Here is a 16,654-nt window from a genome sequence, read left to right on the forward strand (position 1 = left end):
AAGTTATAGCAGCTTATACTAGCATTTAGGAAACTGTCTTGCCCACTTTCGAGGTGCTGCAGTTTTAAATCATGTATTACCAAACATAAAAGTCATAGCACTTCTAGCACCACTATATTTTAGCTACAGTTATACCAATGCAGTACCATAACTTGATCCTCACTGGACCTATTCACAACAGTAAGACCTTATTTTAGGCAATGGCGGTTTGGAATACGCTACCATATACGATCAAGTCAGAAAAAGGGTGACCAAGGAGACATTATCTCAACAACATAAGGATATTCTGCTCCACAGAAAGCTTCAAATATAAATGGCAACCGGGATATGAAGACAGGCAATCATAACGCCTCAATCTCATTCAGCAGCAGAAAAGGGTGATTTTCCGAGTGGGGTTCTGCAAAATTAAGGGCTCCCTAGACTATAAACAGCCTGACAATTGAACCATGATCCACAAACGAGTTACCAATTGGAAGAAGATAGTTTAGATTATAGTCATTGTCTACAAAGTGATAGCATAGCACAGAGCTTATAACTTCAGCACCGTATAGGCACCCTCATAATCTAAAGGGCATCCACTGGTTGCACCATGGACACAAATCCTGCTTTCCCTGGCTGCCTGTTTCAAGAATATACTTGTAAATACCCTGTCAAACCAGAAATGAAATCAGAGAGGACACCCACATCCAGGGAAATGCAAATGAGGATCACAGACTAGTTATTCACGAGCAATGTGAAAATACCCAAATTCAACCATCCAAGAGTCCCCAACTCATAATTTGATGAAAGAATTAACCAACGGCACAAGAAAACTCAAAGGCTGTGTTTGACGATGCAATGAAAATACATAAAATAAATGAAGGAAGAAGTATACTCTCTTTCTCTGTCCGGATAATTATAGTAGAAGGGAACATAATTGGATTACAGTAGAGAAGGTTGCTATGGATAACATATCTAATTAGCATCCTAATTCCAATGAATTCTCAGACTAGGCCATGCAAGACAAATTCCAATCAGTTCAAGAACTATACTTGCTATGGTCACGGTACATTTATCCACTAGTGGTTTCTTAGTGACGTTCATCAGAGGAAGAGTGGGCGAAGCTCCCACTTAGAACCTTTGAAAATGGAGGTAAAAGTACTGAAAATGTGCACGAATCACTGCCCGCGTACATGGAAAATTTGGTCATTCTTTTCATGTACAGCAATGAAATGGGGTCATGGCAGGTATGATGAGCAAGAGTGGGCTAGCCAAACTGTGGAAGTCCCATTCTGTGAGAGAGAGTTAGTCTATATGTTCATATAGTGGCAACTTTGCAAATAGAGGAACAGAAAGCTTTTGAAGACAAAAAGTCTCTGTCTTCTATCTATATATTTAGAGACATATATAATTGAAAACTAAATACTTTTGAAATACCTGAAAGATGATTAACGATGCAAATCTTTGATAGTCGTAGCAAAATCTCTCTGGTAGATGAACTCTTTGGGTTTTGAGCTTATTTTCTATGTATCCCACCCCTCTATTAAGCAAGACACTCCCGTATTCCTCTCGCATTCAGAAACTTCATTTCATACAAGAATGAACCACCTATGGGCACTGAAAATTATGCTAAAGAATAATAAAAGATATATCTCTTTACCGGCTAAAAAAAGCTGCAATTTAAGAAGCAAAAGCACCTATCAGAGCAAAACTAATGATTAGCATCAGGAGCTTTAGCATTAGCATTAAAACTGTCAAAGCCTCTGCTAGTTGGTCCTGCTGGATTTGTTTGATAGGTAGGAGGTGCAACCATTGAGGGGGCGCTACCAGAAGAGGTTAGGTTGGTGCACTTCCAGGAACTGTAGGAGGGACATTCAATGTAAGAGGCCTTGGCATGCCATTCATCTGAGGCATAGAGGGAGCACCAGGGGGTGGCGCCATTGGTGGCATCCCTGGAGGAGGAATGTAGCCTGCCAAAGAAATTACAACCAATAAAATTAGGCCCATGTTTCTCCTCTGACAGCCATCTTAAAATAGAAAGTAATATCTGTGGAAATAAAAGACATCAGTAGAAGGCAGCAGGCTCTCTCAATTAATAGATGATACAAGCTTACCAGAAGTATATCAAACTAACCATGAGAACATACATGGAACATACTGCTTGCTCATCAAAAAATTTACCACATCCAAAAGAAAAAGTAAAAGCATTATTAATATGATGCGATGTTTTTGAATGGAAGGGAAAGGAACAGGAGAAAAGTAAACCATAACTAAAACTCATGAAAAAAAAACACAGCACGTTATAAAATACGTGAAGTTTGTGCCTAGCATAAGAACTAATTAAGTATGATACAATGTCTATTCCCACCAAATAATGACTATGATTTGACAATTGTCACCATTAGAAACAATTCAGAGTGAATTAACTTATATTTGTAATTGTCCTTGCCTTTCAGAAGTAACCCTTTACATGTTGAGTTAAAGAAATAACAAAAGAAAAAACACAAGAAGTCAGCATCATCTATCCATCTGTGCTCATACATAGTATGCAGCATTTATCCTACTACGTTTCCTACACTCCATCTTACCCATGTTAACACGAACACTTCCACAAGGACATTTACTCAGCTCATAGCAACATCCACACCGCCAATGTCCAATCTAACTAACTTTAAAAGAGCTTTACTCTATTTATTTTTCCATATGTGAGCATAAAATACTGAAAAATTGACAGTTAAACAAAAGAACAAAAGAAAAATTTCAGTCTCCAAGATGGTATATGTTTCATTTGGAAGATCTTGCAAGACAATAAGGCAAACAATACTAACAATTTCGTGAAACGCTGTGTCATCCAAAATGGATGATGCTAACCGTTTCAACATTATCTGCCAATCTATGTTCAGACAAAGTGTCTGTAGAAGATAGGCCTTCTTATACCATCCACAAAATGAGATAATGAACATAGACACTAAGTGGATAGGCATTCTTTCAATAAGGTTGGGAATGGCTGTAAAGGTTTGATATGGAGAAAGACAGTTTGTTAAGGAGTGTATAGTTTCATAATTGGTTTAGGAAGATGTATAGTGAATAACAATGTCTAATCGAGGAGCACACAAGATTTGGCTTTCAAAGCAAATAAAGCATGTGTCACGGGAGTAGGCAATTGTAGGAAAACTGTGTCACGGGATGACAGATGCCTTAAACGATATATTTTCCGATTGGTTTGCATTAACAAGGACCATGACAGTTCATGCGGGTGATCATTGACACAGAAAAAAATAGACAATTGGGTGGAAGGTGTAATTTTTACATAGGACTCAAGATAAGGAGCTCAACGCTTTCTCTTAACTTTTTTGAGTGCTATTTTAGATGGCGCCAGGTGGGGGAGAGGACAACAGTCTATGATTGAAACTTTTGTGCATGTAGAAATTTATCTATTAAATCCTACTGCTCTAATCTCTTTTTTAGTCAACTGCAAGTGCAACGAAACACGGTTTCCACTTGGGAAAGTAAAGGTTTCTTTTTTCTCTTTGGAAGCAGCTCGGAGATATAATCTCAATTTGGATAATCTTCAAAGATAGGAAAACATTGGTAATAGATGTTTTAATGCAAGAATGAAGAAGAGAGTGTTAATCACTTATTGCTACATTGTCACTGGAGTAATTAGGTTAGGACCACGAGTTTTGCAGTTTCAGGAGCAAAGTGGATTACTTTATGCACAGTGCAACAAGAACGTTGGGCTTGGAGAGGGGCCATTAAATTCTCTGTTTAAAAGAAGAAAGTTACTCAGATAGTTCCTCTCTTCATATTTCAGCTCATTCCGAAGAAACAATAGGCATGTCATAGGTAGCTTTGTGATTCTTGGGGGCATTCTTTGTAACTGTTGTGTCTTTGAAGTTTTGTATCGGAGTTTTGTGTCCTTGTTTGATCTGAGAGTGTTGTTACTTGTCTGGGTTGTAGAGCTATACCAACTGTTTCTGCAGTTTGCTCGTGTATGTGATGATGGAGGACTGTGGCAACAACCTTTGAAGACTTACAAAAGGCGTGCCAAATGAAGATTTAGTTTTAGATGATAATTTGCTTAATTTGCCTTATTAGATTAAGAATCTTTATTAAGTGTTTAGAATCGTTGAGTCTTTTTAGAAAATAATCTTTCTTTTTATTTGAAATGGAACTTTGTGTTTCGTAGTTTCTAGGATATTATGTTTCCCAGTTTTTAAGGTAGGAGATATTCTTAGGTTTCTTATTTAAGAGTTTCCCAATTAGAATAGAGACTAGTTGAGTCTTTTAAAATGGTCTTCCTTTGGCTTATGATGTATCTATTTGATGAGTGAATACAATTTCAGCATTTCTTTGCTGAGAGTTGTACAGAGCAATTCTCCCCTAGGTGTGATGCTTAGGCACTTTGGAAGTGAAGCCTAAAGCATTTTCCTCTTCTCTCCTAACCTTTCTTACAACATCACCCAAACTCTTACCAATTTCTCCATCATTCACTTATCAGCCAATTTAAACCCTACATTACTGTTCACTGGTTCTGTTCACAGCCTTAAAACAGTACTTCTGATTCAACCAATCAGATTGTCCTACATCATTGAGCCGTAGATTTGCTAGTTTGTTGGGGTTGTACACATATTCCACTTGTATTTGTTCATGATTAGTAATGCAAAGCTTGCTGATGAATTATCAATGACAAAAAGAAAAAGAAAAAGAAAAAGAAAGAAACGATAGGCATTTCAAAAAGCAGATATCCTTGGGATTCTTTTAGGGATAACTAAGTATATACCCCTCACTTTTGGTATTGTAGGAAACTTCAATTTTCATACTTACCTTTTGTTGGAAATGTTCGAAACAATCGTATTGGCATAACTTTTGGCTTCCCTTGTGAAGCTGTACCGCATAGGGGCAATACCCCACAGCAACTTCTTAAATTGAACTTTATTTATCATTCAGAGAAAATGCAAGTAACATCGAGATTTCAGTTCCACATATTTACAAGTTAGCTCTCATTGCTCACTATTGGTACAGAGCATCACCATATGGTTTAGCTAAAAAATCTACAACTCATGCCAAAAATTTCCACCAATAAAATTCATTACTTTAACAAAGCCCGGACACAAATGAAAATCATGGTCCCTAGTCAATCAACGGAGCAAAACACATGGAAGCTACTTGCTCAAAGTATGTATCAGAATTCATGTATTAGCCAGTCTGGAGATCAACATAATACCTGGAGCACCAGGTGGTGGCCTCATTCCAGGAGCCAACTGCATATTCGGTCCCATGGGCATCATAGGTGTTGGTAGTACAGGTAATCGAGGCCTCTGAGCCATAAGATGTTGATTATAAGCGGCACCAACTTGTTGGAAAGCTGCTGCTTGCCCTAAATGTTCCTTAATCCTTTGGTCAATTAAACTTTGAGTTTGCTGCTCCTCAAATTGCTGATAGTAGATACGCACATTTGCCTAAAACCAGTCACAAATTCAAGTTCAAACCAGTAATTAAGAACAAGGCTTCTTTAAAAACCGAAGATAAATGCACCGAAAGGCAACATGGTGAAAGCTCGAAGCTCATTCGAAATATTACAACCAAGAAAAGAAAGAAAGGAAAGCAACGCAGGCGCTGCTAAGATAAAGTACCTTGTGCTTGTACCCTGCATTGTGCTGCTTTCTGACTGACGGCTGAAGTATCAAAAAACACAATTAGTTACGAAAAGCTTTGGGCATCCTGAAGCTCTAAAGAATCAAAAGACTAGTGCACGCGAATCACGATTATAGTTTACCAAGAAAGTTAGTAAAAATAAACGTGACGTGTAGTTATCTTAGGCGAATGAACCCAATCTCATGAACACAAGGTCAAAAGGGCAGATGTCGTTAAACACCTGCGATAAGATAGTCACTACCCAGAGCTAAGGTCCATGAGCAACTTGGAGAAAGCATGCAGCATTTCGGCATATCATTTCAAAGTCCTTCCTTTGTTGTCCCCAAGTACTTACACTTCCCAACTCATAAACGGGTCAAGATTGCAAATCAGATACAGCACAATGCCAACAGGATTAAGAATTCGATCGACGACACTAAACAGGAAAATGAAAAAGACCCAACCATCAACATCATTCGCCAATCGTAAAGAGCTGAAGATTTTACAAACGAAGAGAGTGAAATTGGACGAAGCGAGCAGGGCTTACAGAGTCGTGCGTCAAGTAAGTATCGCAGTAGTCACAGTAATACCTGCCAACCATCACCCAAAAGGACAAAACTAAGCAGAAACCAAGCAGGGTGACATCCCGATACAAGAAAGACGCGAATGTACCGTACGTGTCGAACGTACCGGGGCATGGTGGCTTTCGAGCTCAGGAGAGGTTGTTCGTGGATCGAGGGTCGACGGACAGCGGTTCTGCTTTCCTCGCGGGTCGCAGGTTGGCGGCGGACAGAGGTTGCTCAATGAGGGAGGTTGCTCGCGCCGACGGCAGCCGACGGAGCTTGCTTGGTGGCGGCGGCGGCGGCGGCGGCGGCGGCGGCCGGCGGTCGGACGGACGGACGGACGGCGGGAGGCTGCCGGCGCGGCCGCCGCTGTTCGAGACTGACGAGAGAGTTGAGCCGCGAGCGGGACTTCGCATTTGGGTTTTGGGATATTCTTAGAGTTATTTCCACAAGAAAATACGGGCAAATTAGTCTAATGGTCGAATAATAATAACCTAAAAATTTGGAGAATCTTTTTCTTACATTTTACTAGAATTAATTCACATTTACCCAACTAATTTTCGTATCACAAAAGATTTCAAGCCGGTAAATGTGCCACGTTTGCCCAAACTAATTTTCGTGTCATAAAAATCCCAAATCGCACGCCGGTGACGAAATTACCAAAATGTGAGGAAAATCGTGACAAAATTAGTTATTTTAACAGATTTTCGAGATGTAAGAGAGCTCTTAGGGAAAATTTAGCAGATCTTCCAATCTCGATTCATTATCCTTCAGACCTAGCTTCTCAAAACAATGTGGTTTAAAAGACTCGTTTATATTGAATTTCCACATCAGAGCCATGTCACGCACTGATCATCCGAGTCGTTTGTCACGAGTATTTCCACATCGGCAATTTACATGATATTGGCCGGAAGGTAAATGGGTGGCAAATTTGTCACCGGTATACTAATTTAGGATTTTTTGTTATACGAAAATTAATTTTGCGTTAATGATGCAAGTGTGGATTAGTTTTGAATTTTTGGTAGTATGAACCCAATTTTATTTTGAAGTGTCCCTTTTTAATTTATTTATTTTTCTTTTGCGATTTCCTTATCAGTTTTTTTTTTTTTTTTGTCTATCCTACTCTAATTCTCAACTCACTCTCAGGCTTTTACCATACTTCTTGCAGAGCGTAAAAGTCGAAACTCACAACTGATATTACCCCTAGCCCTCCTGAGAAGGTGGGGATTCAAACTCCCCACATTTCCCTTCTTAAGTAGATAGCTCTCTCGAGAAGGTGGAGATTCGAACTCCGCACCTCCTCCTTCCTAAGTAGGAAGAGTGGTCACTGGGGCAAACCTCATTGGTCTTATCAGGTTGAATTGCCTAATATATATGCAACCTTATAAGTTATAGAGTCTCAAATTGTGATGTGATTTTTGTGTCGATGTTTTTCATTTATGTGCCCAACATTTGTTATTTGTTCTTCTCAATCTTTAAAAGCATGCTATTGTTTCGATTTTAAAATTCTACTATAAATTCGTTGATCTTTTACCTTGACTCTAATCATAATTGCTATCATTGTTTAGTGCATATAAAGATTGGTGATTCTAATCATAATAAATAAAGTCATAATCTCGTTTGGTAATTTTATTTGGGCATTCTTTGTAGAATTTTTTGGGAAAATTCCAAATAAGGGCCCGAAGTGCTCTCATTTTCTCAAATAAGGGCATAAAGTGGACCTTGTATCAAATAAGGACATGAAGTGCTCTTATTTTTTTTCAAATAAAGACCTGAAATGAATCTTACCTCAAATAAGGATCTGAAATAGCCATCTTAGTCTTAAATAAGAGCTCAACCTCACCGGAGTCAAGGGCATTTTCGTCTTTTAATTTCTTTTGATTTTTTTGATTTTTTTCCTTGTGTTTTTTTTCCATAAAAAACAAACTCAAAAAAAAGTTAAAGTTAAAATTTTAAAAAAAACAAGGGAGCCCTCCCCCGCCTGTGGTTGCTGCCCCTCTGTGGCCGTTGCCCTATCACCAGTGAGGCGGTGGCCATGGCTAGCGACCCTCATCAACCAAAGGCAAGGGCCACCAGGTCCTTGCTAGAACCGGGAGGGTCGGGTCCAAATCTGGCAAGGGTCACTGGTCCTCACCCAGGTCTGCGGAGGGCCGCTGGCCCTTGCACAGGTTTGGCGGCCCTCTGCCAAACCTAGGTGAAGGCCACTCTCGCAAGCAACAGGCGAGGGCAACCTGGGCCCTTGCCTGTTGCCGACGAGGGTGGGCCTCGCCAAATCTAGGAGGGCCACCCTCGCCCAACCCCTCTAGGGCTTCGCCGATGGCTGGTTCTGGCAATCGGAATCGACCACCGACGAAGAACAAAAACAAAAAAGGAAAAAGAAAACAATTAAAATTATTTTTGGACGAATATTTCGTCGGTCGGCAAGGTTAAGCCCTTATTTGAGAGTCTAATAGCCACTTCATACCCTCATTTGAGATTGCCATGCAACTTTAGGCTCTTATTTAACATAAAGTCCACTTCATACCTTTATTTGAGAAAATGAGGGCACTTCGGGCCCTTATTTCCCGAGTTTTTAATACTGTCCACTCCCTAGGGAACCCTAATTTCACAATAAATGGAACAAATTGGGAAATTTCAACCGACTGATTAAGTTGCCAATATCTTATTATGGTCAATGTTTTCATAAGTACATGATATTTTTTCCTTTAAAATGACGACTTTGACAAGACATTTTTTCTCGTTCTTTGCATGGTACAAAGGGCTTTCTTAAAATGTCTTAATAAAGAGCATTTTCGAAGAAGAATTTCTACTATTATAATGGTGAAATATCTAATTTACCATTTGCTCCGAGAAAAAAATTAAATATAATTTTTCTGTTTATCTTAATAAACATTCTTTAAAAGAGAGCATTCGTGAACAATAATAACTATTTTAGCCCATAATAGTATTTACGTGAACAACTATAAATGTGCATTTGTCTGAGGGAAAGTGTTTTCCCAAAATTAGTTTTCTAAATTTGCGTCAGTTTGGTTCGTTGAAAATGATTAATCAACAGAGAACACTTTCCAGTCAAGGAAAATATTCAAGCATAAAATTAGAAAAGTAAATTCATAAATCTAAGAAGGTGAAAACGGAATTGCTCCTATTGAATTATTTAATATTTTATTTTTTCTTTACTTTTCTTTTTTTTCTTTTCCTTCTTCCTCCTGCAGGTCACTGAGCCTCGGCACCAGCTTGTGATCGGTCACAAGCACAGGTTGGCCTCGAATGAACTCAACCTTGCCAGCCTTGGGCAAGCTCGAGCTCGCCAGCCCAAGGCTCGCTAGGTCCGCCCTCGCCAGTAGCCTGTCGCAACCATGCCGAGGCCCAGCGACCGATAGAGGAGGAAGATGGAAAAGAAAGAAAGAAAAGAGAAAAATAAAAATTATTCAAAAATTCGATTTTTTTTTTTTTTGTGCTTGAGATAAAGTCATGAGATTGAAATCATTTTCCAAATGAGATCCAAACACTAGAAGACGTTGTCGGTCACATATCACTAAACAAGGAAAAGTAACCATTTTTTACAAATTGATTTGGGAAAGTATTTTCCTTTATCACGAAGTTTTCCTCAAACAATCGCACTCTAAGATCCTTCCACATTTCTTTGAGAAGAGTTTCTCTTAAGCAAAAATGGGCGTATGTTAAAAATTACGTGCTTTATGGACATTTTTGGATAATTTCCTTTTTTTGCAATTTAAAATATTATTTTGTCTAATGGAAGCTTGATTGAACAATCATTAACCACATCCTCCACCGCTCGTACGGCCACCATTTCAAATTAATTAACTTTAAGCTTCTATATTGATACGGCCTTGTTAATTTATTATTTATAATGTAAGTCGTAACAATTTAGATACATACTATTATTTGGGAAAGTACATGAATATAGAGATATTAGGAAAAACTTTGGCGTTTCGAGTGTACTTTTATGGTTTTGAAAAAGGAGTAAATTTTGCATGACATTGGAATAAAAAGAATAATATCTACGTCTCTATATACAAAAAATGCCATCATTATTCTTGACCAAAACTAATATTGAGGATAACTTACCCATATTTTCCTTTAAGCCAAAAGAGTAAAGTGATCAACTTCATTAGAAGAAATAGGAAATTGCTTATCGTGGAAGTAAGACAAAAGAGGAAAAAGGAGTTCTTTCTCAAAATAAGCGAATCTAATTATTTTCGGCAACTTAATCAATTAATTAAAAATTCTAAATTTATTTCACTGATGGTAGAATTCAGACGCCACCGGAAGTATGATGAACCCTTTTTTTAAAAACTAACCAAATGGAAAAATTAGGAGCAATTTAAAAGAGTTTTCCAAAAAAAAAATCAGACTAGAAAAAGTGTACATTACATTTATGCAAAACGGAAAAAGTAGAATTAAATCTTTTTGCAAAATCACTTTATTATAAAAAAAAATGGAAAGAAGTTACTGAGGCAATATAAAGACATTATATATGTATGTATGTGTATATGGAAAGAGAAGATATTTTAAGATTTGAAATTTTTTGTCAGATTCTTAGAAGATAGAGAAGATCAAATTTAAAAACTGAAGTACGTTAATGGAATTAGTAATTTATGTAATTGTCCATAAACAGAAAATAAATAAAATTAGCTACTCGAAGGTAATTAGGGAAAGAGAAAAAAAAATGATTATGATCCCTTAAAAGTAGAATATCTTTTTTTTTCCCTTCATGTGATAGCAAAGCATAACTCCAACATTCCATCGACAGTTTTTATCCTTTTTCTTTTTCGGGCCCGGATCCTACTATAAACTACCTCTTCGCAAATCACACGTTCCCGATTCTTTTACTATTTAAGGTCACCAACGTAGTAAAAGAAGATACAAGGAAGAAACGGGTCTTTAAGATCGTCCGACAAGATGGACGACCCGTTAAGGTTTGTGAGAACCGGTCTGGACACCCGACCTGCTACACCAAAAAAAGAGGGAAAAAAAAAGAGGGCCAATACAACTTGAGCTTTGTGCTGATTTCTACTAAGACCAAGTAAAATCCAATTTGTTAAAGCAATACTCAAAAACTGCAGCAAATCCCTCTGACGTGACCCCCCCTTATAAAATTACATCCCTCAAAGACCGACTACCAAATACATCCGTATCCGAAGCACACGGGGATCGTGCATTTGACATCCCTACCCCTCCTCCCACCCCGCCGCGCCCGAGCCCGAGCCCCCCTTTCGAAACGGTCCGGGGGGGCTCGCCCGTCTTTTCGACCCGGAGAGGCAAAAGTCTTGCTCTATGATGATAAAGGCAAAGTAGACATGGAAAAAGCCAAGAAGAGGGAGACGACGGACCGAGCAAATTCGTGCAGAAATTTTGCCCATTGACCGATCTCGATCCTTATTATAGTCCACACTCGACCCGCACCCCACGATCCACGTCCAAAAGCGCACGAGAAGCGCGACCCCCAGTTCGCCATCCGACGCACGACAGATCGTCAATGATTCGGTGACTTTGCTGCACCGGCCCGCACTGCACAACGATCTCCCTCCCCCACCACCACCACCACCACCTCCTCCTCCTCCTGTCAGGAATACTATAATATAGCAAGGAATCAGCTGGAAATCTTCCGTTTCTGTGCTGTGTAACTTCTGTGAATAATGTGTGAATGAATCCCCACCCCTGCAAGTTTCCTTCTCTCGTTTCCCTCCTGCCCCCTCTGCCAAAAAAGCAAAAGCAGCCCCATTCTGAAAAGACAGTTTCTTTCTTTCTTTGTGTCACTGTTCTTGTTCTCTTGCGCTCTCTCTCTCTCTCTCTCTCTGGCATTATTCTTCCTCCTCCTCTCCTCCTTGTCAATCCCAAACCCCACTGAGATTTTTTCATCTTTTTGTTTTTTTTAGCCGATGCTCCATGGAGTCTCTCACAGTGGAGTAGAGAGGAATGCCACCTAATCCAAAACCAGTCTCCTCCCTTCCCTTTAAATCGAGCGCTTCGGTCGACACTGCCTCTCGGGGTCTCGGAAACTCGCCGTCTCGTTCTTGAATCTCCGAAAGTTCCGAACTTTGAGCCTCCCCAGGCTCCGTTGTGCCGAAAAATCCGTTTTTGAGCATCTGGGTATGCCCCATGATGGCCTCCGTTGAAATGTCCCGCGTCGATTTGGAGCGAGGCGAAACCCACGACCGCCACGTCGGGAGCAGCGACGACGACGACGACGACGACGACGAGAGCCTCTGTTTCTCCGACGCCGACGACGGCAGCGGCTCGAGCTACTCCCAGTTCTACTCCACTGCCGGAGGGTCCTACGACGAGTCCAACTTCTCCCGCGTGCTGGACGTGGACTACGACGCCGAGGGCGGGTCGGGGAGGCCATCGTCGGCGTCGGATTGCTCGGTGGTGGCCGAGGGAGGAGGGAGGGAGGTGAAGGTGCATTTGGCGAGAGCGGAGAGAGAGAGGGACTGCAGGATTTGCCACTTGGGGTTGGAGAGCAACAGCCACGAATCCGGGGCTCCGATCCAACTGGGCTGTTCTTGCAAGGGCGATTTGGGTGCTGCCCACAAGAATTGTGCAGAGGCCTGGTTCAAGATCAAGGGAAACAAGTAAGTACCAACAAAAGAAAAGTGACAGAAAGAGCCAAAAAAAAAAATTAACAAAAATTTCTGCTTAATGTTTTCTGATTGCAGTTTGTTCTGTTTCTGGAGCTGTTCTTAATGCAAATTGCTATTATTTGTTTCATCTTCTAGCTAGTCTCACAGGGTAATTGATAGGGATTTGTGGAGTTGGAAATTCTTGATAATTGATTAATTCTCATGCATTTTGAATTTGGGCTTTTCTACATTCCAGTTGACTTGTACGCAATTTTGTTTTACTGTAATTTCAATTATGAGTGTCCTGACTTATAAGTACTTGAAAACATTTTGAGGAATGGCTGAAATATGTTTATTCATTTGTGATCCAATGATTACTATTGCTTTAAGAATGGTTCCTTGAGGATCATATAGAGGTCCCGGGAAATATAGCATTTGAATATGATGATATGGAAGGATTAGGAATCGGGGGTCCCGGGAAATATAGCAGTTGAATCTGATGATATGGAAGGATTAGGAATCGGGATGTGATCATCTGCCATTATACCAGCTGGTAATATGTCAAAAGAAGCACTGACCTTGTAAGTGGGACAATCAAAAGTAGACTTGCTGTGATTATAGAAGCAACAAATTCTTTAGCCAAAAGAAAAAAGGAGGGATATAAATATGAAAAGGAAAAAAAGGGGAAAAAAAGGGAAGAAGATGGAAGACTAAAGCATCGGAGTGACCAGATTGCGTGCCCAACTGCACCGCCCTATTATGCTTTTTTCTTATTTTTCATATTTAGTAGTCGTTATAGTCTTTACTCTGTTGCTCTCTCAATATTCTGTTGCTTTTATAAAAGTGGAGGAGGGACCCTTGTGATTTGGTCATTTTCTTAGGGCTGAAGTTTGTTGTTCTTAACAGATTTGATCATAAAATCACGTCACTTGCTGGTTGTGTAGATTCCAGTTATTCACATGGTCCTCGAAACTGACATTTGTGGCACGGATATTCTAAGTTTCGAGGTTTTTGCTAGCATCATATCATGATATGGTTCTTTGTTCACGCATCAACACGTCACTCTCGTCTATGTTGATGATGCATCTTTTGGTTTTTTTAATGCATCGAGTCTTGGATCTTCTGCATGTTCTATGGCTTTAATTCAATGGGATTAATGCTCATTAGTACTTTATTATGCTATAGTTGAAGCCACGAGAGGAGTTATATTTCTAAGGATAAGTTAGTTTCTTCTAAGATGAATGAATTCTTACTGATACTTCATGTTCAAATACTACTGAGGTCTAAAGAAATCTTTAAATGTAAAAGCTGCGGAAGTAAAGATGTGGGATTCTAAAGCTACTGGATTAACTTTAAGTGCTTGAGCTTTCATTTACTTTGGTCTCTGCCGGTTGGTGAGATGCTATAATCAGACCTGTAACCTTTTGAAGAGCTTTGCCAATTTGCAGTGAAGTCTATTTAATCCATGGGGTGATAGAATTTAATCACTGCAAATGCAATGATTCAGCAGAAGAAAAAGATGAAAGGACATCAGTTCAAATTTTGGATTTTCGAGTTCTTAAATACATTGATGCAATTCAATTCAGCTTAATGGGATCTTTCATTAGCGTTGATTTCGAAAATCACGGTGTACATCTAAGCTCCCCATTGTTCACAGTATTGCACCTATGGCCTTCCTGGTAGAAAAACCAGCTTCTTCTCTGTCCAATAGACATTAGCATACTCTTTAACCTCATTCTGATGCCCAGCTAGAGCCATCTACATAATGTAATTTCTAAGACTATGCATGACATACTCTCTCCTCTTTTTTTGGATATTCTTTGATTGGATTCATTTTGATCTCCCTGACTTTCTAGGACCTGCGAGATCTGTAACTCCATTGCACGGAACGTTACTGGCGTCAGTGAGGTAGAGTCGGTCGAGCAGTTGACCATAGAGATCGACAATCCCGCCGCCTCATCGGCCGTCCCGGCCGCCCCAACGCTGTCTTCAGAGACCCGGAACTTCTGGCAGGGCCACCGCTTCTTGAATTTGCTGCTTGCTTGCATAGTATTTGCCTTTGTCATATCGTGGCTTTTCCACTTCAACGTGCCGTCGTCGTAGACTCGGGTCGCCGCACTCTCTTCACACGTAAAAATTCAAGGGACTTAGCAGTCGCTTTTACGAGTAAAATTTACAGAAAGGAAAAAAGAAGGGAAAGTAGGGAATTTTCCATTTACCATCTTCAAAGCAATTTACATGTGGAGTCATTCTGTGCAATTTTAGTGTGCTCCTCCATGGACAATCAGAGGTACATGTTTATGGGAGTGTTTTCTCATGATTCAAGAGCGTACGGCTATTAAATTTTCTTCCTTCTTGCGTTGACATTATATGTGGTTTGGCACTAAATTGGAGTTCCCTGTCAAAAGGGTCAGGAAGTGTGCAACTGTATATATATTCATCATTGCCCTGCTAACGCCCTTGATGATAGCTTATCATCATTGAAGCCGTCTTGTAAAGTCTAATCCTGATTTTCAAGCCATTTATTGCGAATATTTAATGTTTTATTTGCTATGATGTCTTCACCCTTTTAATCAAAGCAGTAGAGTAATTATGTATAGGTAGATTAATTAGCTTAAGATAATTTAGGTTGAGTCGAATTTATGTGTTTGAGATTAATGTAAAATGTTTAAATGGATATTTGAATGCAGAAATACTAACTTGGAAGCTTTTATTCCTGCTAAATCTATAAACAGACATAATTTGAAATTCAAAATGTGCTTTGGTTAAATTTTTCCTGAAATATTGAAGGTTTGATCTACCAAAATGAAAAAAAAAAATTGAGATTTTAGTTTGACAGGTGCTAGAGATTTAATGAATGATTGCGACGATTTGGAAGGTCAGATTCAATTTTCCTTTTGATTTGGAATTTTGTCCTTCGTTTTTTATTCTACTATATTTCACTGCAGGCTTTTCATGAAATTTATCGGGAAAAGTTTGAAGCTTACAATGTGTTAAAAAAGAAGAAGTTCCTAATCATTTATAGAAAATTACCAACTGTAGTTTGAGCTTTTTGCCAACTTATCTTTGATGAGTTACCATCTAATTTTATTTATATGAATTTTAATTTGAGTCACTTACCAACCTGTATTTGATTGTTTTAAAAACTATTGCAATCATTTAGTCTTTTGTATTGTGGAGACTCCCAACTTGTTCAAATATAACTAACTCTACTTACGAACTTGTTCAATAACACAGATAATTTTGGATTTTAGCAGTACCCATGTCTTAAATTTACTAGTAACGTTCATTTATTAGTAAAAAGTATCGACTGTATAACAATCTACCAACATTTGTTTGCGGGGTTTACAAACGATTTGAAGTAATCAAGTGTTACACAAAATTACCAACACTAGTGAAAATTATCGATCATTTCAATAACGTATCAACATTCAGTTGCGGAGCTTAAGTGACCAATTATTTCATCAAATCATCAAGTTTTATTTGAGTCACTTATCAATAATTGTTTGATTGTTCCTAAATTACTAACTACCACAATATTTTATCAACAATTATTTGAGTCTAGCTATCAATGTTTACTTGATTCTTTCGAAAGTACCATTGCAATGTTTTTACCAACATTTGTTTGAGACCTTACCAACCTACTAAAGAGACCAATTTTTATAAGCTATTTTATGAGCTACTAACTTTTATAAGCAATTATAACCTCTTTCCATAATTACTAGCTATTATAATAATTTACTAACATGTTTTGCGGAGCCTAAGTAACCAATTTTACACGAAACTAGCAACTCTTATTTGATTCAGTTACTAACTTTTATTTGATTTCTTTTTATAATTACCAATTTTTTCCAATAACTTGCTCACCTATTTCTTATTGTTTCTGAAGTA

General features: G+C 38.9%; 1 protein-coding gene and 1 pseudogene across 1 annotated transcript; one reads left to right on the forward strand and one right to left on the reverse strand.

Moving 5' to 3' along the window:
* Window positions 1-328: 328 nt before the first annotated feature.
* LOC115672182 (U1 small nuclear ribonucleoprotein C-like) lies at window positions 329-6,487 on the reverse strand (annotated as a pseudogene).
* A 5,502-nt stretch (window positions 6,488-11,989) lies between these two features.
* Window positions 11,990-15,316, forward strand: LOC115672396 (uncharacterized). The gene is made up of 2 exons (XM_030594204.2): window positions 11,990-12,775; window positions 14,620-15,316. Exons 1-2 carry the CDS (start codon window positions 12,303-12,305, stop codon window positions 14,864-14,866), a joined length of 720 nt encoding a protein of 239 aa, XP_030450064.1. The 5' UTR covers window positions 11,990-12,302; the 3' UTR covers window positions 14,867-15,316.
* Window positions 15,317-16,654: the final 1,338 nt, after the last annotated feature.

Source organism: Syzygium oleosum, unplaced genomic scaffold (assembly GCF_021117445.2).
Source record: "Syzygium oleosum isolate NSW1041296 unplaced genomic scaffold, Sole_v2.1 Sole_v2.12, whole genome shotgun sequence".
NCBI classification, from domain to species: domain Eukaryota; kingdom Viridiplantae; phylum Streptophyta; class Magnoliopsida; order Myrtales; family Myrtaceae; genus Syzygium; species Syzygium oleosum.

Bases quoted from the DNA above. Each gene is read 5' to 3' on its own strand.
- LOC115672396 (XM_030594204.2), top strand. From the start codon at position 12,303: ATGATGGCCTCCGTTGAAATGTCCCGCGTCGATTTGGAGCGAGGCGAA. The intron at 12,776-14,619 runs GTAAGTACCAAC...CTGACTTTCTAG, and splicing joins TTCAAGATCAAGGGAAACAA to GACCTGCGAGATCTGTAACT.